This window comes from Mchenga conophoros, linkage group LG5, assembly GCF_057382185.1.
Source record: "Mchenga conophoros isolate Kocher_MC1m ecotype Shallow Benthic linkage group LG5, M_conophoros_male_GT1.1, whole genome shotgun sequence".
Lineage (NCBI taxonomy): Eukaryota > Metazoa > Chordata > Actinopteri > Cichliformes > Cichlidae > Mchenga > Mchenga conophoros.
In genome coordinates this window covers 18,660,240-18,681,022 of record NC_140530.1, presented here as the reverse complement: position 1 = coordinate 18,681,022, position 20,783 = coordinate 18,660,240, and the positions used below count along the sequence as shown (strand labels likewise).

General features: G+C 39.8%; 1 protein-coding gene across 1 annotated transcript; it reads right to left on the bottom strand.

Moving 5' to 3' along the window:
* Nucleotides 1-1,762: 1,762 nt before the first annotated feature.
* c1ql4b (complement component 1, q subcomponent-like 4b) lies at nt 1,763-20,434 on the bottom strand. Its single transcript, XM_085273876.1, has 3 exons — nt 19,888-20,434; nt 17,986-19,125; nt 1,763-3,842 (listed from the first exon to the last, which is right to left on the bottom strand). Exons 2-3 carry the CDS (start codon nt 18,523-18,525, stop codon nt 3,663-3,665), a joined length of 720 nt encoding a protein of 239 aa, XP_085130002.1. The 5' UTR covers nt 18,526-19,125; nt 19,888-20,434; the 3' UTR covers nt 1,763-3,662.
* Nucleotides 20,435-20,783: the final 349 nt, after the last annotated feature.

The following is a 20,783-nucleotide window of genomic DNA, read 5'->3' as shown; positions in this document are numbered from 1 at the left end:
GAGATGATGATGGTGTTTGAGGATCCTGTTGAAGCTTTAATCTGCATTTGTGTATGGCACAGCAAACTGTGTTCACAGAAAATGATTTCTGGAACTGTTCCTCAGCTTGTGCAGTGATTTCTATGCTTGTATTTAATGCAGTGCTGCCACAGGGCCAGTGATTTCACACAGATTGCACACAGAGATTTCTCCAGATTCTCTGAATTTTTTGACATTATGCAATGTAGATGATATTGAAGAGATATTCAGTCTTCAAACTTTTATGTTTAGGACCATTGTCCTAAAATTGTTCAGCAGTTTGTAGATACCGTTTTGGGTTTTTGTTGCAGATTGATGAACATTTGCCTATTTTTTCTTCTGAGAAACTGTGCCACTATAAAATGTTCTTTTTATACCCAATCATGTAACAGATGAACTAATAAGTTTTATTACTCCAATCTAATTAACTTTTTTTAATTACCACCTACTTTTCCAGCCTTTTGCTAATATGAGTTAATATTTTTCACTGGGCAGATTTGCTAAACAGAGAAAGTTAAATAGTGCTCATAGGTGTAGTTAGTTTTACAGGTAATTTTAAAAAGTTGCAAAGCTGTATTTTAAACACAGGTGTAGACAGATTATTATTATTGATGCAAATACCAGTAAGCATTAGGAAACCAGTTTGCTTGTTTTAAAGATTCTCCTCTCTCTATTTTGTGCCTTGAGAAAGGAGCATATCAAGTTTTTTGGAGTTAGGGTTGTATATTTTTAAATATACAATATATATATATAGATAGATAGATAGATAGATAGATAGATAGATAGATAGATAGATAGATAGATAGATAGATAGATAGATAGATAGATAGATAGATAGATAGATAGATAGATAGATAGATAGATAGATAGATAGATTTGCTGTTCTTCTTTTTCATATTTATATACAAAAAGTGCAAGACAGAAAGCCTCTGCATATAATGCAGTCAAGCAGGGACACACACACACACACATTGTTGTTCAGGATTTTGAGAGAGTTGTGCATCTCAAGGCAACTGTTGCAATATTATGTGAGCAAATAACTGAACCTGAAGAATGTGTTAGACCTCAGTGCTGCAAAAAAAAAAAAGGATTTTTTTTTTAACATATAAAAAACACCCTGAAAACTTCAAAGACACTTTATCATAACAGGTCTGCAACAGCTTCTTTGTTTTCCTGTGGAAAGAAGACAGAATAAAAGCAATAAAGAAAGCACTGGTTCCGCCTGACAGTAAAATCATCCTGAATCTTCTTTTTTTTAAATTGTATTTCATGGTCTCAGCTCGCAAAGAACAGTAAGAGCAATGCTCGGGAACAGAGGTAGCAGCGCCAGAAAACACACACAGTAGGATGCATTGTGGCGCAGAGGTTAAATGAAGCCACACATGGGGGATGTCTGTGTACAATATACGACATTAAGATGGTTTTTTTTTTTTTCAATTTCACCACAAGACTAATAAGAGTAAGAATAATCCACATCCAAATATCTGGGTATGGTCATGCTACCTCAATAATACCGTCTCCTTCACACGTTTTAAAGTGAAGCCCTCTACTTGCACGGCACTAAACTCTAACAAATGTGTTAAAAAGAGTTTTACGTTCAAGGTATATTATTAAAAAATGTTAAAAAATTAAACGTGAAAATTCGGATCCATTGAAATATTACAATTTTTGTGGATGCAGAGTTTCAATTACACCGTGTCATGCTTCTGTTATTGATTCCCACCATACAGAATTCATCTTGGTCTTAGTTTTGTGGCCTTTTATTTACAAGGGTCAGTAACATCCAGTTACACACAAAGATTCGTAGTCACTATTTGCAACATAAACGTGTGCATTTCATTAAGTGAGTATGCACTAACATTGTAAAGACAATCCCTCTTATAAGTAGTGTGTCTGATTTCGATTTGCATGACGTGGACCATCTTCTTCACTTAGCTTAACAAGGGAAAACCATCTCATGCATAAAAAATAAAAATAAATTGATAGTATAAGGCACAGAGAACCTATAGGTATGGCACATGGCAGTAACATCAAGAGATTTTTCACATGGATACATTCACATTAAAATTAAAAAGAAAAAAGCTTCACATTTTGGGAACTAGACTGGGAAACTGTTTTTCTTGCAATCACACATTTACAACCGCTTCACTCTTGTGATTGGCCTGCTGTGAGGAGGTAGGGAGGCTCTCTCTTTTTTTAAATCCATTGCACAATTTCAGCAGAGCATTGGCTCAGGCAGGCCATGAAGTCAAGCTCAGCTGCAGTCCTGACACATCAGCTGATCTCGGTGCCGGTCAGCATCAACTGATAGTGTTGTAAAAGCTGCTTTAGCTTGCTCATCTGCAAGCCGCTTTGCCACCCACCTCTCATCCCGTCATGCATCAGTGTCCTATCTGTTGTTACTGATGCCTGTTCTGTTCTGTATGAGGGTCTTCCTGCTGCTCTCCCTGCTTTACGCTTTCCACATATGTGAGTTGAAGGGTGGAGACACTGATTTCTCGGCAGAGCCATGCCACGAAAAAAAACATTTCTGCAGATAGAAAAAACACAATCTATCGAATTTAGTGGCCATGACTGAAGAAGTGGGTAGAACATTATGGAAGCCTTCATGTGAGACTCTCTAAAAAGAAATAATATCAATTCTAAACCTCACTATGACAGCCGGCTTTTAACACAATCCATCAATCTCAACATTTAAGGTGGGCAGATAGCATGTCAAACTAACTACTTCAGCTATTCGACTGCATCCCATGATCTTCATATGGAAAAATCTTTCCCAAACTATCACTATTTAAAGAGGAAAGATTTGTGTGTCGCCCAACAGGTGAGGCTGTAGAAGAAGCCTCAGCTCATTAGCAGGATATGATGAGGTGGTGTCAGGATAAATCTCAGTATTGACATATTGGGTTTGTTAAAGGTCTGTTATCAACATCTCAAAAGCCCTCCTCCTCCTCCCTCTTGCAGGAGTCAGAGACTGTGCAAGTCATACCATTAGTAACATGATGCTTTTACACCTCAGCACAAAATAAAGGGCAAGCACAGGCGTGTATGCTGCATCAACACAGACATACAACACACCGGTTTATGACCATAAAGTTGGCTCTAATATAAGCTCTGATCAATATATTCATGACTTTTCTTGTTTGATGTCTACGGCCGTATTGAAAATCCATCTCACGGTAAAGGCGAAAGGCCGCACACTTTGGTTGACAATCTACATTCAGATATCATTCCAGTTGATTTCAGAGCGGTGGCCGGGACGATCATCCTCTCTCAGAACGACAAGTAAATTTCACTTAACGCGTGGACACTCGCGTGTGTACAGGCAAACGTGTGCATATGAAAAAGATGTATTTAAATTGTGTTTTAGCCATGCTTACACATACTGTACATGGCACATAATAGTGATCACACAAGTGTATTATATTGAGTAAATGTTATCTGGTAATATGTACAATATTATACTCATTTTTACACAAATTCTCTTCAAGCTCTATCTATTAGCTGTGGTCATATTATTACAATGTTTCATTTACTGAAGGGCAGTTAAATGACAAATTACATTATGGCAGTGTTAGATGAAGAAAGGAGATGAAACTTTTTGCTTGATTACAGAGGGGGAGTATAGGAATGTGAGGACATTGTCAGTCAGGGTAGATGAGGAAGCCGGAGAAAGTGCTGTATTTGTTGGTGTTTCCCCCGTGAACTTTGCCCCCGTCCAGCTGCACGCACACTTCATCCCCCACGTCCAGGTGCAGGATAACACTGTTGGAGGCATAGTCGTAGTTCTGATCTGCGTCTTGAGCGATTGCACTGGCCCTCACCTGCGAAAAAGCACAAGTAAGGAATTGATAGGCGGCCAAGATTGAAAAAAGACCATTAAAGAAGGAAATGCCACGTGGAAAGCAGACGTTTGATGTCACGAGTGTGTTTTGCAGACATATTGTTGTCTGCGGTGAGGCTGAATCATGTTTTCGTGGGCGACAATGGTCTGCACGCACTCTCAACAAGGCAGGAAACAGCAACTCTTCTTTCATGCTGACACAACCTGCTTTTTTCAGAGAAATTAAAGATCAGTATTAGCTAAAATGTAACTATGCTGCACATCCATTACCTGAACATTTGTGTAAATAAAAAAATTACTGTTAAAAATATTTTCTGTTTTTCTAACAGCTTTTATGTATATAATCATAAACCTACTTATAGACACCAAATGTGATTTTCAATGGCTATTTTTTAATATTTCATCTTCAGTATCCAGTCTCACCTACAAGTTTCTACAAATCTCTCTTTTTAATTGGAGGTCTCCTCTTATAGCCTTCAAACACTAATTATCACCTGCAGAGGAGACATGTTCACCACTGCCATCTACATGTTAATTAACTAGTCAGCATGACAGAACTATGGACTTCACACTAGTCAAAAATGTGTTATACAGTCCAGTTATCTAATCCAACATGTTAAGAACGCATTTACTTTTATTTATATTTAAATTCGTTGTTGATAATAACTGAAATTCCTCTATTTTTTTTTACATTTTCCCTTTAACACTTTTATCTTTTTCACCACATTATCTCACCTACAACCAGTTTGTTCACTACTGCTGTTTTATTTCCTGTTTCACTCTGTGATCGTGGTGTAATGTAATCAGTGCTGATGCCTTCCTGTCCACTGGGTAGATAAATGAGATGTGCAGTGATCTTTGGCCTCACACTTCCGTCTCAGACCACCAGCTTTTTTAGTCACCATCAATTTTTTATTTTTTTTTCCAGAGGATTGTTGCTGTCACACCTGATCCACCTGTTGCTGAGGACAGTTTGATGGGAGATTAGCAGAAAGGTGTCAAGGAACACATCAGTTCATTTTTTCACACAAACACAGAAAACACAATGAAGGTTCACACATTCTGATCACTGCTATATGTGTTTGCTATTGCTCATCCATGTCAGCATCATTAACTGAAAACAGCTTTCAGTTTTATTTACCTTTTTTTTGGCTTTGCTTGTCATGCATTGACAGTTTGTGTCAGAGGACAGTGCTGCTCTCATCACAAGAAAGGGGTCGTAGACAAACTGTGAATACCACATTGGCTTATTGTGACCTTTCAAGTGGACGTGGTGAACTTGTCTATTTACACATCCAGTAGCTATCTCCACTACCCACTAAAACTATTATTTGCTAAAAGCTCAACTCATCAATCCCTAATGCTGCTTGGTACTGCTAAAAAAAACAAGCAAACAAAATAAATAACCCAGAGTCATCAGTGATGACAGTGTTGAGAGTTTACCAAAATATGTATTGCATGAGGCTTAAAGGTGCATGACAGGAGCTGTAACTTTAAATTTTTGTCCCATCTCTCTCACCCGTTATCTTTACCTTCGCCCTAATGCAATAGATAGCTTCTTGTCTCTGAGCCCGGTTCTGCTGAAGGTTTCTTCCTGTTGGGAGTTTTTCCTTCCCACTGTCACCAAGTGCTTGCTCATAGGGGGTGGCTTCATTGTTTGGGTTTTCACTCTATTATTTTAGGGTGTTTACCTTACTTGATTTGGGACTATAAAAATAAAATATAATCGAATTGAATGCACTGAAAGTAATTATCACTCGGCTTTAAGACACTAACTCAAGGAAACGCGATAAAACCATAATTTCAAGACAAGCGAGATGATGAAAATGTCCGATGTTTTGATGAAAACATTCAAAAGAAGAATGTCGTCCCTGTTTGGCGTCAGATATGAATAAAAGGCATAGCCAAGGACATTTGAACGTCAGCACACTGCAGCCTCAGAATCACTAAACAATCTTATCAACACTCCTGTAAGACAAAACTCTGCCACCCACTAACTGCTGGTATACAGAGCTAACACATTATCCGGTGTGAAGGCTGCAAACCATGGAGCCTTGCACAATTTTAAAAAGTAAATCTGCTCAGATGAGGCATTATTTACTCTTCTATCAACATCTGGACAGCTTTGTGATTGGAGAAGGAAATGCAATCCACATGATGCTCTGTCTGTAATGATATGACCAGTCATTTAGGAAGAAGTCATTACATCTAACGATACATATTTACATGCATACTAATATGCAACCACTTAGCACTGCCCTTATATTACACGATGGCAATGATCCCATACATGTTGCAGAAGGGAGCACAATTACCAGACTTAATGTTGTGTACCTAATTCTCGAAGACCAATCCAGTATCCCAGGATTTAGTTGAGCAGCTTTTCTGGTGACAAAGGAGCGTCTTTATTTATGATGTTGTTAAATGTGCCTGTTATTTCATCCGCTCTCGGTAAAATCTGAATTGTTTTCGCACTCGGTAAGCAAATCTCCTTATAATAAATTGCACTATCACTGGCTGGGTAACAAACTATTCAAGCAGGCAATCCATTTAATAGTGGAAAATAAAGTGCACATGTGCATACATATTAATGAATGCAAATAGGACGCCCTAACTCTATCCTTGTCTCCTCCTGTGAGTCTGACTAAGGATATGGTCCATCATCTCCGCCAGTCATCAAACTTCACTGATCTCTTGTGATCACAAAGACAAATCAAATCAGACTAAACTTCCCCCTTTCTCCTCCTCCATCCAACATTTTTATTTTGCCCCTTTCATCAATTTTATCAAATACATTTCTCTCTGTGGGGTTTTCTTTCACATAAAGAAGGTGAACATTTTTACTCCCCTCCTTAGGACAGAAATGAATCAATATCTTTCCTTTGTTTTAATTCAACTCACATCACTCCATTAATTGTTGTCTCTCCCTCCACACCTCACGCCCCTTCCATCATCCCTCTCTCATTTGCCACCCCATTCCTTTCTCTTCATTCTGGACCCATCTATCCATCTTTTTGTGTCCGCATACTGGAATAAGATGCAGGTCACGCACACGCTTTCTCTCCCCTGCCATGGCAGTGTTGGCGGGGGCAGCGTCTAAGTGTGTCCCTGTCCAGTCTAAATCGGATTGATTAACGACGTGCTGCTGTGGCAGGTCTCCTGAGAACCCCTACCCAGCATCCCCAACCCCACTTATATCCTTCCCCCACAACCTCTTACAACATCCCCTACCCCTCTTTACCTCGGGGCAGGCTGTACATAGCTGCTGGCTAGTAATTGGTAGGCAGACAGCTATGGCAGCTCCTCGCCTAATAGGTCCAACTCCTCAATAACTCCATACAATCACAATAAATGGGAGCACAAGATAGGCTAGAGTGGTCAAACGGGCCCACCAAATACTAGCATGAGGTCAGGATACAATATGGCACATTCACAAGCCACCCTGCCCTCTTTGTGCATCTTGATAACCTCACATCTCCTCCTTTTTTGTTTTGCGAATCTCAGGTGAACAGCTAAGGAAAGAACAAGAACAATGGAAGACATTTTGTTCCTTTACAGTGCTAGGCTGCTTTGCTCTGAAGGGACTGAATGTCTCCCCTGAGGAGAACAAGTAGGTTTAGGAGAAATATTACAGTAGAGGGATTGTTACATCTTGTACATCCAACATCTGTCTACATGGTTGAACAGCAAGATTCCCCTGACAGTATACTGTCAGCTGAGGTAGAGGCTGGCCGGCTGCTGTGAGGATTGCTGTATAGTACACCAGTGAGCAGAAAACATTATGACCACTCAAAAATGGAGGGAATAAGGATTGTCTCATAAAAACTGTGCATGTGAAGGTCAGTTTTCTTCAGTTTTTCACCACTGGATCAATGAGTAAAGACTGAAGCACCTTTACCTTGTTATGGCCGGAGGGCTGATCGGAGAAAATGTAAATGTACCTACATGTTCAATGGAGGAGCAGGGGATGTGCTGGAAAAGGTGCGGCCTGCTCCTGAAGTCTAGACCCTGTAGGAGCATCTAGCCCTCTGAACTGTTTTTAGGGTAGTGACAGACCAATAGCACATCAAACAGGAGTGGGGAAACTGTTTTGCTGCGTAAAATTACAGCTAAAGTGAGTTTACCTCTGCATGTACATTGACAATATTATCGTAAGCAAACCTAAACCATGCTTGAAATAAAATAATGTTTACCTGAATCAGCATTTAAGGGTCACAACAAAAGTTGCAGCAGTGATATTCACACCACCTCATTGAATGGCCTTTTAAATGAACACCAGCTAATTATATTTGCTAACCAAAAGGACACACTGTTATTTATGGCTTTTTATGGTTGACTTCTTTATGAGGCACGTAGGTTTACTTAGCCTCTACTCAGACAGTGGAGATGCTGACATTTAATGTGCTACGTTTATGATTAATTCATGGCTCCCTTTCCCCTCCTATATACAGTAAACTAGTGGACAAGTTGCATCTTTGTACATTTTATCTACATATTTACAAGAGTGTGACCTTTTAAATATTATCAATATTAATACGATTGACAGTAGAAGTAATTCATGGATGAACATAAGCTGCTTCACGAATTATATGTTACATTCATAACAACAAACGAACAAATGTATCTGCGTGTAAGTTGAACTCTGACATCACACGATGAAATGTGTGACCTATTTTACTCTGTGACTTGTAAAACCTGAATTGCAAAAAAAATACTTTTTTTAAAAACTGGAGTTTATTGAATGTTTATTCTTCCACATTAAAAAAAAATTCTCACTCTCCATATATAAGTTTTAATTTTTAATTTTAGAATTTCTACTTAATTTAAACAAAAAAATTATTTAAAACATTTATTTTTGTGTCAGGAACAAAATCTTTCAGGCACTAAAGTTGCATCTGTCCCCAACAGGGAAACAAAAGATAAAGTTTTGTAATGCCTGTAAAACACCAACTTATTAGACTTATTGGAGACATGAATGGGGTTCAGTAAAATACCCCAAAGACACTTTTAGAAGAAAAATGGTGAGGAAATGTCGACAAATACAACAGCTCACCAATTAAAGAAAAGCATTTCTTAATGGTTTTTTCTTATGTTGCATCATTAAAACATTCAGACAATTCAGAGAAATCTCTGTATGCAAAGAACAAGGTTAACTGGCACTGCATTAGAAATGCAGGATTATGTAGTGAAAAACTGGGTCTGTGCCATATCATGACATCCACAATAATTTACACAATTTAAAAGAAGTGTGATTTCTCCATATTAATGATATAGCAATGCAATGCATTTATGTTCCCTAGAAAAATCTATGAACATAAACCCAAACATGTCTGACAGCAAGAGTCGCGTGTTAGCATCCAGTGATGAATAAATACCTAAAAGCAGAGTTAGTAGGAGCTGATCATGTTTTACCCAAAAGTAAACAAATGACTTCATCAAGGATTGTTGGAGTACTTGCTAGTTGTGCTCTATATTACAGGAAAAGCAGGCTGGAAAGTAGCAATGTGGTTACGTGGTTGTAAAGAAGAGCTATGAGCTGGTTAAAATGCTCAACATCAGATACAACATCCCAGGGGGAAATAAATTGTTCAATTTCAATTTATGTGACGATATCGTGCATTTCTTGAAAAGTTTCAGTCTTAAATTACTTTAGTTGGTGTTTTTCACTTCTGTTCTACATTTACTTAAAATTTTCAGGAAAAACTTTACCTGGGCTACCTTTGTGTGTCACTGCTATTTCACTAATGCTGTGTCATCACTGACTGTAAATCATTGGAAAAGAAAAGTAGGAATAAATCAAATTGATGTGAATTTAAAAACTGAACATTCAAAATGTGAAATTCTAAACAGGAGAAGGATCACCCAGCTCGTTATAGATTAAAAGCCAGCATCAGTGATGGTATTGGGGTGCATTAATCCACACGGAACAGGTAATTTGTGCATCTTTCAAACAACTTATGTTGCAGATGATGTTTTTCCTGGCTTTTTTAATCATGCAATGCCAAACCACATGCATGTATTCCCAATATAACAACTAAGTATGAAGAAAACACTTCATCTAACCCACTGGTCTCCATACAGTCCATAGCCACATGCTTATATTGCCCTGTCCAAGCTTTGTAGATATGTGCTGCATTAATTGAATTGTTATTTTCCCTCCTCATTATGTGAATATTGAATTTTTATTCCACCACTAAAAGGGCTTTATTTTCCCCCCATCGGGCCATACTAAGATCGTATTGTGTTGTGACACTGAAACCGGCACAGATGAGTCTGCAGGTTCAGCTGTCAGTAACAATCACAGTGAAACCTTGTTTTCCTAAAGTGGGCAGGAGGCACTGGGGCTTTGGGAGTGAAAACAAGAAGCAAAGGCAGATCAGGATTATTGTCAACAGCGGCGGAGATTGATAGCGACAAGGGAGTGAATTTCTGTCTGTTGGCCCAACGCTGTTCTGACGTGATCTGCTGCTGTTGGGAAGAAGGAAGACCCAAGGGACAATAGAGAAGATTACACTGCCTACACTTTTCATTGGGGCCACATTAAATGTGGAAAGAGAGCCAGAGAGCGGTGGTAGGAGGAGAGAGAGTGAGGAAACTGACAGCATGGAAATAATTCACCGACAGTCCTAAATGCTCAATAAAATCTACATTTTCAGCTGTGTGCCACTCATTCATGTGACATTTTTTTAAGGGCTGACACATGTATTTCACATTTATTTAGCCATAACGCATTCACCATTTTTATAGAGGCGTTGATAAAATGTCTGAGAAAATTGATGCAAGGAGGGCATGGGGCAAAGAGAAGAGAAGTATGCGTAATGAAAAGGTGGGTGTGAGAGCAGAAATTTGGATTAGGTCGCACAGACGAGTAAGCAGCTGCGTGCGCTTTAGTAGTCCGAGCACAGGATGCGAGTAAAGGAAGCCAAAGTTGAGGGAGGCCTTGAGTGATGGAGAGGGAGGATGTTGGATAACAAACTGATCAAGCATGCCTGTTTTAGAGGAGAAGGGGGGCTATAAATGAGGTTTGGGAGGTGCGCTGTCCATGTAGTGTGTTATTTTTTTCTCGGTTTTGTTTTGTTTCGCAGTGGTGCCTTGATCCTTTGGTAATAAAACTGACAGGATTCATTCACTGTGATGTACAGACCTCTCAGAGCAGAGCGAGCGATTGAGACGGGGTCTCTTAAACTTACCTGAGGGACCTCTAAAGGTGAACAGGGAGAGAGAAGAAGGGCAATTGAATTGGCCTTTTTTTTTCATAAAAGCGTCTGTTTTCTCTCAACCTCCACCCATGTGTACCAGCCTGAGGTTTCTTGTTTCTATTATGCAGGTCGACGCGTAACCCCTCTCCTGCACTGCAGACTCAGACACTAATTGGCATACAAAATGCTAATATTTCGCCATGACACTCAGGACCCAAGGTGTCAAGATGTTGATTAGAAAGTCTCTAATTGGCTCTAGACTGAAACCTTTGACAGTAGAGGGGATAGCTTAATTGGATATAAATGTGTTCTCTTGATGGTCTACCTGAAGCACATCAGCTCCCTCAGCTCTGGCATTATTTAATGCCAGAGCTGAGGGAGCTGATGTTTTTTCTGTTTTTAAAACCAGTGTTTACTATCTTGCATTAACTGGAAAAAACTCTCTTATACTCAGAAATAGAAAACAACTAAACACTAATTCACCATGCAAACCCTGGATCACAGATTAGCCCATTCTGATAATTCTGCTCTAACCTCTAAAAATGATAATAACCCAGCGACATTTCAGAATTGTCCCTGTTAGTTATGAAAGCAGAAACACTGTAGCACACTGCTGCTTATGAAAGAGACAAAATACAGTTTCCTTGATGAGGAGGAATAATGATATAATGGGAGGCAAAAGGAAAGCACAACAAAGGCGCGGCCAAACACAGTAAGAACCAGCCATGTCCTTTTAGTCTTTGGAATATAATGGCCTCGGCCATTACAACAAGAAACATATAGTTAAATAATGGCCGTGCACACCGACAAGTGCATAAATACATAGAAGACAAGACAAGAAGAAGAGAAAAAAAGCAAGAAAAGCTGCAGGGTATATAGGACAAATTCTTTAAGTTTGCTCTACAAGAAATCTGTCTGAAAAGATGGACTTTCATCCTTTATCGAAAAATGTTCCCCATTAAAATGTCGGGCCGTTGTGACACTAATGCAATTCAAAACACAGGAGAAAATGTTTATTAATGATTCTATCAAGACATGCACAACTGTTGGAGGAGGAAGAAAACAGCATGCCAGTGTGCCAAAATAAAATAAAATTAAAAGTGCTTAATGAAGTCCTACATGAGCCTCATATTGACACCTTGTCTGGCTCACTGTAATTAGCAGCTTCCTCTTCTCACAGCAGCCGCATCACACCTACCTACTGGAGGCGAATTCATCTTTCTCCTAATTGAGTCCAAGCTTGTCATAATCATGACTTTTAACTGTGTTATTTAATTAACAAGTTAGCTCACAGACCTCATTATAGACACACTTTAGCTGGGCGTTTCAAGAACATTTAAAAAAATAATAATTAAAAAAAGTATTGGGGGCATGCGATGTTTATGAGATTCAAACTGAAAAGCATTTGCAAAAATATCTTTGGTGCTTTACGCATAAGGAAAAACCTCGCTTTTATTGTTTTGTTTTTTTAAATCAAGACCTTTCTTTAAAAGCTTGAAACTGAAATGAAACATTAATCTTTTAATCCAAAGGTTAGGGACAACTTTTAATCAGTTTCTCAGCCTCACACTTCAGCTTTATAAGGGCCCAGTTTGTCCACCAGCCTCATAGATACAACCAGTGGCACTACCAAAGCGAGGTTGTCTGAGAAAGTGAAACGCAACAACTACACAGATGCAATCAGAACCACAGACTGACCAACTGACCAACCCTAATTCCACCATATTGGACCAGCTATAAATATTCATACTCCCACTCCATGCTCATCACTGAAAGGGCAAAGAACATATTGGTGGTGAATTATATATCCATTGAAAAGGTCATCTACCTCAACACCAATCTCTTGATGAGTTATGGGACGCAGCGAGGGAAGAAGATTCTTTGCACTGAGTGCTTAATCTCTGCAAACGTGGCGTAAGCTTATCAGCTACATAATTCATTAGCCATTGTTTGAGATGAAGAACCGGCCGCACGTCTGATATTTTTTTGTCATATACTGTCTGGCTGACTGCATTGCTTTGTGGTTAGTCTTCAGCTCATGTCTTAATTTAGAGAACCTCTGTCCATTCTCCTGAGAATATCCATCCATCTCTGTCTCTCTGTCAGCCCGCTCGTCTGTTCTGTCTCGCTCTGCAGTGATCTCTCCCCAGGATGTGTCTTGTTCTCTGCTCCCTTTGACAAGAAGTGGATCAACACTGTGCCCGTCAGTCTGACGATTGTCGTAGGCCCAGTGCGTGCACACATACACACACGCACGCACACAAGTCACCTCATGCTGTGAAATATGTTAAAGGCAGACTTTAAAGGAAATGCTTTTTCCCCCCTTCAGTACAGCAAGGATGCAGCTGGACCCAGCTGCCAGTGAGATCAGATTTTATCTGTTTTTTTTAAAAGTGTTCAATTAGCACAGAGTAAAAACAAAAATCTGCAAAACATCTGAATAAAATGTATAAATGTCTACTTTAGCCAAATGTATTGTGCTCTGTAAACAATGACTAGAGACAAATTGCAAGTGCAGAGTGTCTATAGGACGCCTGATCCTAATGATGTTATAGCTTCATTATAGCTGAAGTTAGGGGGTTATAGCTGAAGCACACTTTAATAAAAATGGATAAGTATATTCATCAGTGATACATGGCCTTACCCACAAATGGGTTTTGATGGGCTTTAAAAATAGAGCCGAGCAAAGTAAAAACACTTCAGTCACTTTTTTGACTCATTACTCAGTAATAATGCTGGTTTAAAGAAAGTAGCCTCTGGAAAGTAAAGCTTAAATAAAAAGTCTTAACCTTATGTTCTTTTTAACTGACGAGGGGGGGACAGATTTTCAGGCTAAAAAACATGTCAGGCTGTATAGAAGTCAATACACTACTGTTTATTTGAATTATAACCTCAGTAAACACTTTCTTAATGAGTTTATGATCAATGATCATCTCATCTCTAGTTTCAGGTCTTTTTAACTATAGCATGAAAATACTGGTCCCATTTAGAGAACAACAGGTGACAAACCAGTGTATGATTTATGAATTGGACACCTTGTAGTGTAGTACAAGTCGCTACCGTGTGGATGTGCAATGTCTGTTAGTTTCTCAGCCCGAGCTACCCCTCGCGCCTCACTTTTTACTTCAAATACCTCCATCTTTTACTTACAGTCTGATTAGGTAATGAGTCAGTTCAGTGGATTGAATGGATTCAAAGGTCTGGATCCAGTTCAAGTTTAACTAAAGATTTGGTTAATAAACACATGAGCTGCTAGTAGCTGATTATTAAACCATTCTTGTTCAGTAACAGGAATTAAGTTCAACATTACACAAAGCATCTTCAGCAACCTCGAACTTTGTCTCCACCCCTCGTCCCCTCCCTCTGATGTACTTATTTCTACTCCTTCCATCGTGGTCACACCCATTGAAAATCTTAGGATCCTCAGCTCTGCCACCTCCAGATGGCCTCCTGTCAGTTGCACAATCTCAAAACCATACATCAAAGCACATCTCATTACCATTTTCTAAACCTCCCCTTTCACTCTTGCTGCCATCCTTCAGTCACAAATCAGCCCTGACACTCATCTCCGAGCATCTCCACCCTGGCTGCACTCTCTTCCTCACCTCTCCTATGCACTGTACATTGCTTTGGATGGTTGACCATAGGTACTCATCTTCCCCTTACTATCTCTACTCCATGGTTCACCTTTCCACCTGTCTTCTGCTCATTCGCACACGTATTCTTTCTTCTATCTATCTGGAGACATACTAACATGGTCCACAGTAGCAGTAAACACCCTTTGTTGGTCATGCTTCCATTCAGTGTATGAAAGAGCGTCTGTATTTTATCTAATAGTGTCCTTGTTTATTTTGTTGCCATATTTTACTTATTTTACCCTGAATTGGCTTTAAATGCTGTTCTTTTAGTTTTCATTGGTTTTTAAAAGCACTTAGCCAACAGAAAACTGTTGAAAATCACCCATTTGGCTGAAACTGGCCTGACCTTGAAATGTGCTCTTAAGATTTGTAGTTTTGGGTAGAGTAATTTGTGATATGAAAATCTGTGTTTCAGGAAAGAGCGTACAGGAAAGAGATTGGTATCTATCTTTTCATCTAAAACAAACAAGGATATTTCTTCTTTTTGTGAATATTTTAATTGATCATTTATTTCTCATATAATAATACTGATGTCTTATAAGAAACAGAATTAAATCTTCCTTGAAGAACAACAAATTCACAATAGTTGTAGTGTAGTGTAGTGTAGTAGTGTCTTGGTTATCTCTCAAGAGAGAATTTCTGTATTAAAGTTTTCTCATTGACCTAGCAGCTTCACCAAGGTTCATGAGCACCTGTCTATTAGCAGAAGAATAGAAAAAAAAGGAAGGCGGGTGCAATGAAAAGGGCAAGATCAGCACTGAATTGGGTTTAATAATTTAGTTGTTGGAAAAGATAATTAATGGGGAAGGAGTCAATAGCTAGTGTGGACAGGAAAAGTGCAAGGTGCACGTGTGTATGTGTGTGTATGTGCGCGAGCACATGACTAAAGGAGGGGCACAGGTGAAGGGGAGAAGATCTCATCTAAAAGCTATGAAAGATTTAATAGCAGGAAAAGACAGGAATGACAATGTCTGTGAAGGCACGCTGCAACAAACCAGGTCCCCCCCAATTATATCTGGCATTAAGCTGTCTGTCCTTTTTACTCTGCACCTTAGGTACATGCTGTCAAATCAATAATACTGGGAAAAGCTTTCTTTATGGACTCGATCAGTCACATAATGTATATTCAATATACTACATGTCTGGAAGCAGCATGAAACAGACTAAACAGGTCTGAATTTGAAAGTAATGGTTAGCTCAAATGTACGTTTACACAGCATCAGCAAGTAAGATAAGATAAGATAAGACATTCATTTTAACTTACTGTTTTTATTATATGGGCAGACTATGTCGTTTTGGTGGAAAGTATGATAACTGGTTAGCAATATCAGTCGTTATGCAAGCCAATGAACCAAATATTGTTTTCCAACATTTCAACTTTAAATATTAGGTGCTTTTTTCCTGCAAACAATCATTTGGAAGATATACTATGCTGTTTCCAGGGCTGGGATAAGTTTTTTTTTTTCAAAGTGCATCAATCTTTCACAGGCTGTGATGATCAATTTGTCACAATAAAATATAAAATGTAGGCATAATAATAAATAATCAAACTCGCTGTGGCACTAATTTATGACTATTATCTGTCCTCAGATCTGCAACACACACTGCAATAGAAAATCAGGGGATGCCACATATTTCATTCAAAATCAGTAAGAAAAAGAGAATGTTAGGCTACAACAAGCACATTTCCAGTAAAAAAAACTTTTTTGTGCGCCAATTTTTTATTTCTTGAACTACTTTGCACTACGTCTCAGAGCTTTGTGACACAACCCACTAACCAAAAAAGAAGCTGACATTGGGGAACATGGGCAACTTGTAAATATAGCTTTAGTCCACCACTGCAGTAACCCTGGGTTTGTTTCCTTGTAGCATCCTCCGTGATGTTGCTGCTGCTAAATTTCGGCCAATAGTGGAAAAGCTAGCAAGGTCAGATGTGTTTTCTTGCTGCTGGACAAGTGACTCCCAGTGGTTGACCTGGGGGTAGCTTCAGGTCATAAAAAAGCAACAGCAATCTGCCACAAGCACTTACAGTAGACTGGGCAAGGGCTGCTGACGAGGCCTACAGGGATGTCGGTGCTTCAGTATTGATGAAAACTAGAAATCATTTTGTCCTAATAGTTAAGACACATAATTCGTATGTGCAATGTTTGATTGAAGTAAGAATAAGATTTAACCCTTATGTTAAATCTGCATCTGTCTGTTTCCACAGTGGCGATTCTCAAATTAAAAACTAGCCCGTGTTCTTCTGGTAAATCCTTCTTAGCCTGCTGATTTAGATGTAGATTTAATAAAGCATACCAATGAACAGCAGCCCAGCACAGTGATGCTCTGCTCAGTAGCATATTGTTGTCAGTTCATGTACCGTGTAATCTGTGTGGACAAACTGTGTTACCATTATACCTTTGCAACAATGCAAAGCATGCTTCCCCCCCCCCCCCCCCCCCCCCCCCTTCTTCTTCTTCTTCTCCAGTAATCCCCAGGACATCACTCTTCTGTTCTGTAGCACACATGTCAGAATCAGAGCGCCTCAACAGAGCGAGGGCTTAGTACTTCAAGCTTGTCACTGCTCTCCAGATGGAAGCATTCAAGGCTTTTTCCAGGCATTTTGTACTTGTTTATTTATTAGTGTTAAAGTCAGAGTTTCTCAGAGGACAGTAGCCAGCTGTTGCATTTTGGCTTTGCTCCACCGAGACGCAGAGGATTGTTATCCTCTTGATCGCTTGGCTGTCATTCTCTCTCCCTCTTTTTCTCTCTTTTTCCACATGCAAGTTGTGCAAATAACTACAATTTCTTCTAAACCATTTCTTACTCCCACCTCCTTTCCTCTTCTTTTTTGCGTCCTTGAAGTCTCTTACATTTTTAGTGTATTTCAGCTTAATTATCTCTCTCTATATTTGATTTGTCTAAAACTTCACTGTGATTTTCTCAGTGGAGTATTGTTTGGAATTCACTTTTGGGGGATTTCTTTTTAACCATGTTCAAAATCTGAGTGGCAGTCACCACCTGCATAGCACAATGAAGTCCACTTCAATAGTAAATAACACAGCATCTTCCTGCATTTAAACTATATGACAAAATGTTTCTTAAATTAGTGAATTGCATCTGTTACCTGAAGTTCTGATCTAAGCATGTTATTTAGTTATATACTTTTATATTTACTGCTCTTGTATTTGAACTCACTGATGCAAAAGATTCTTACTAATGTTTGTGTGTTGGTTTGATTGCAAGGGGAGGTCAGTCCAGTTCAGAAACACTGCAGCACAAACCCACCTAAACTCGCACTCACCTGTCCATTTTTCTTCAGGTCTGCCCACATGCTCGTCCCATCACCTCCTCTCATCAGGACATGGTAGGTGAAGTAGTAGATACCTGGCAGAGGGCAGGTGAACTTGCCGGTACGCGGCTCATAGTAGTTCCCTACATTGGTCACCACATCGTCAAATTTGAGTATTTCACGCTCTTCGTGTTGCTTCCGGAGGCCGGCGTAGAAGGCAATTTTGGGGCTGTAGAAGGAAGGGCCGTAACCACCAGGTCCAGGCCCTGGTGGGCCAGGTGGGCCGGGCTTACCGGGCTCTCCAGGGGGGCCTTTAGGACCTGGAGGACCAGGAAGTCCAGGGCTTCCTCTGAACCCCTGTTTGCCCCTGCGGTTTGAGAAGTCCGGGGGCTGAGGGGAGACAGCTGTCAGCTCTCCCTGTGGGGGGGTGAAAGTGTCACACACCATCTTGCAGCTACCCAGCATCTCATAGTGCGTGCCTCCTCCTCCGGACCCTCCCCCCTTGGTGGTGTGGACCAATAGGGGAATGGCTACCAGCAGGACCAGAACCATGGCCACGCCGACTCCAGCCCCAATGACACGTTTCTTTCGGCTGAGCCGTGAGGCTGCCAGTGTGAGGAAGTCCTCCTCCCCTTTAGCTGGAATGGTTGTGCCGGCCAGGCTGAACTCTGGGTAGAAAGCAACCACTGAATTGAGAAGGTGGAGCAGGGAAATATGTGATTGTGCGGGACGCACAAAAGAAAGTGCTATTCAAGGACTGGGAAAGACTGACGCATCACACAGGAGGAGAAAAAAATCAAAAGTCAGGGGGAGACTGGAATCTAGGGTTTTCCATTACTTGGCTTTCAGTACACGTGTATCCTTTTTATTTTTCACTTTCCCCTAGATCATTATGTCTTCAGGATTTTATCATCTTTAAAGGTATACATCATATAACACAACTATTCTAAATTACTTGGTTCAAAATGAGTGAAACCGCTGAGATGCTGGATTTTAGGCAAGCTGCTTTTTATACGAATCCACTTCTGTGGTTGTAGAAGCTCCAGTGAAAATCCTTCAGTTGCTCAGGCAGAGAGCTGTCAGGTGGGGTCTACAGTATTCCCACTGGAGTTCATCTCACCCACCACATAGAGGGAAGGGCGCTTTACTTGTCTGTCCAGGAATGAAAAGAGAAGAACAAGGAAACTGCTAAATTTCTGGTCTTTTTTTCTATCTCCCTTACTGCTGGTGCTCCATTATATTTATCGTAAAAACCCATTCCTCCACTCAAACAACAGATTTGTTGCAGCTCATAAGAATGGCTAAGAATCTAAGTTTTCTAGAGGTAAAGGTAAAGCAAAAATATATACCGGTATATATATATATATATCACAGAAAATCAGCGAATCCATTGCACTCTAAAAGAAAAAGAACACACACATATAGCCTAATCATAACAGGACTAAGAAAATGTGATCTCCTTATAACACATATTTATAATTTAAATGTTAAATATGGAAGGCATTTAAGAAACATTTCATATTGCAGTAATTTCATATTTAAAGGTGTACTTGACAATTATAAAAAAATGGAACTAGTGTGACCCACACAGGTGGATTGTTTTTGTATTAATCACGTCCAGGTCCTCAAAATTCATGTTAAAACATTTTGTATTATTCATAAAAGCAAACAGGTTAACACTAGTTTAACACAACAGACACAAAAGCTACATGTTGATATTATTCCAGGCCTGCTGCATTGTTCACAAGCTCTTTGCTCACCTAACAGCATAAATGCATGAATTATTTTAGTATTTTCATTTAAATTAAAATTGAAGTGACCAAGCTTCAATATGGCCAGGGTGGGTAAAAACGATTCCGAAAGTTTTTTATAAACTAGTGCAAAAATAAAAGTACACTGCAATAATCAGCTCACCCAGATGTCTTCTTTCTTTGCTCCTTTTTTTTTTTTAAACCCCGGTCTTCAGTGGGTTTTCATCCCACGGGTTCAGACAGAAACGCCGCAGGAAAGCTGGTCCAGGACCCGAGCGAAAGACTGAGGCGCGTCTACTGGCGCTTCGGCTGAAGTTGCGCTGCGGTCCAAACTCTGCTCGGCGGAAACAGAGTCATAGTAATACTACCAACTTACAACATGTCATCCTGGAGTCCTGCGTGCTGGCGGGACCGCACCGTCCGCCCGAAAAGAAAAAAAAAACATTTAATTAAAAAAGAAAAGAAAAGAAAAGAAAAGAAAAACGCTCAAGGCAGCGGGAGCAGTGGAAGCGATGCCGAAGTGGTCGATCGCACCTTCAAAGAGAAAACTACATATTCTGACTGCTTACTTTTGCAGACTTTCGCCGTGAATTAATCCGGCGCACGGCGACTTTATTTTCAGAGCAACAGTTCACTCACTTGTTGTTTTTTCCCATATCCTGCTTCTCTCTCTCTTCAGCATCTGCCCGCTACTGCGTCCCCCCCTCATCCTCCCTCCTTAACACCTCCAGCCACACACACAAACACACACCCAGCATCGTCCTATCCAGCATGTGACCTTTTCACAAATCAAATGACTACATCTGTTTAACGGTTTAATCAAAGGTTTTACAATATTACTTGGTAGATTTAAAGCATATTTGTTGGATATTCTGTGATAGTCTTTCTTTTTTCTGCCTGACTGTAACCTTACAGATTTTCAGGTGGCGTTAAGAGGTATAGACACTTGTGGAGTTGTGTTTACGGAGAACAGCAGGTGTGAAAAGACTAAAGTCTAAGTACAAAAACGTGGGCTACAGATGTGAGACTGAAACACAACAGGCAGGCAGGCGAAGTGAA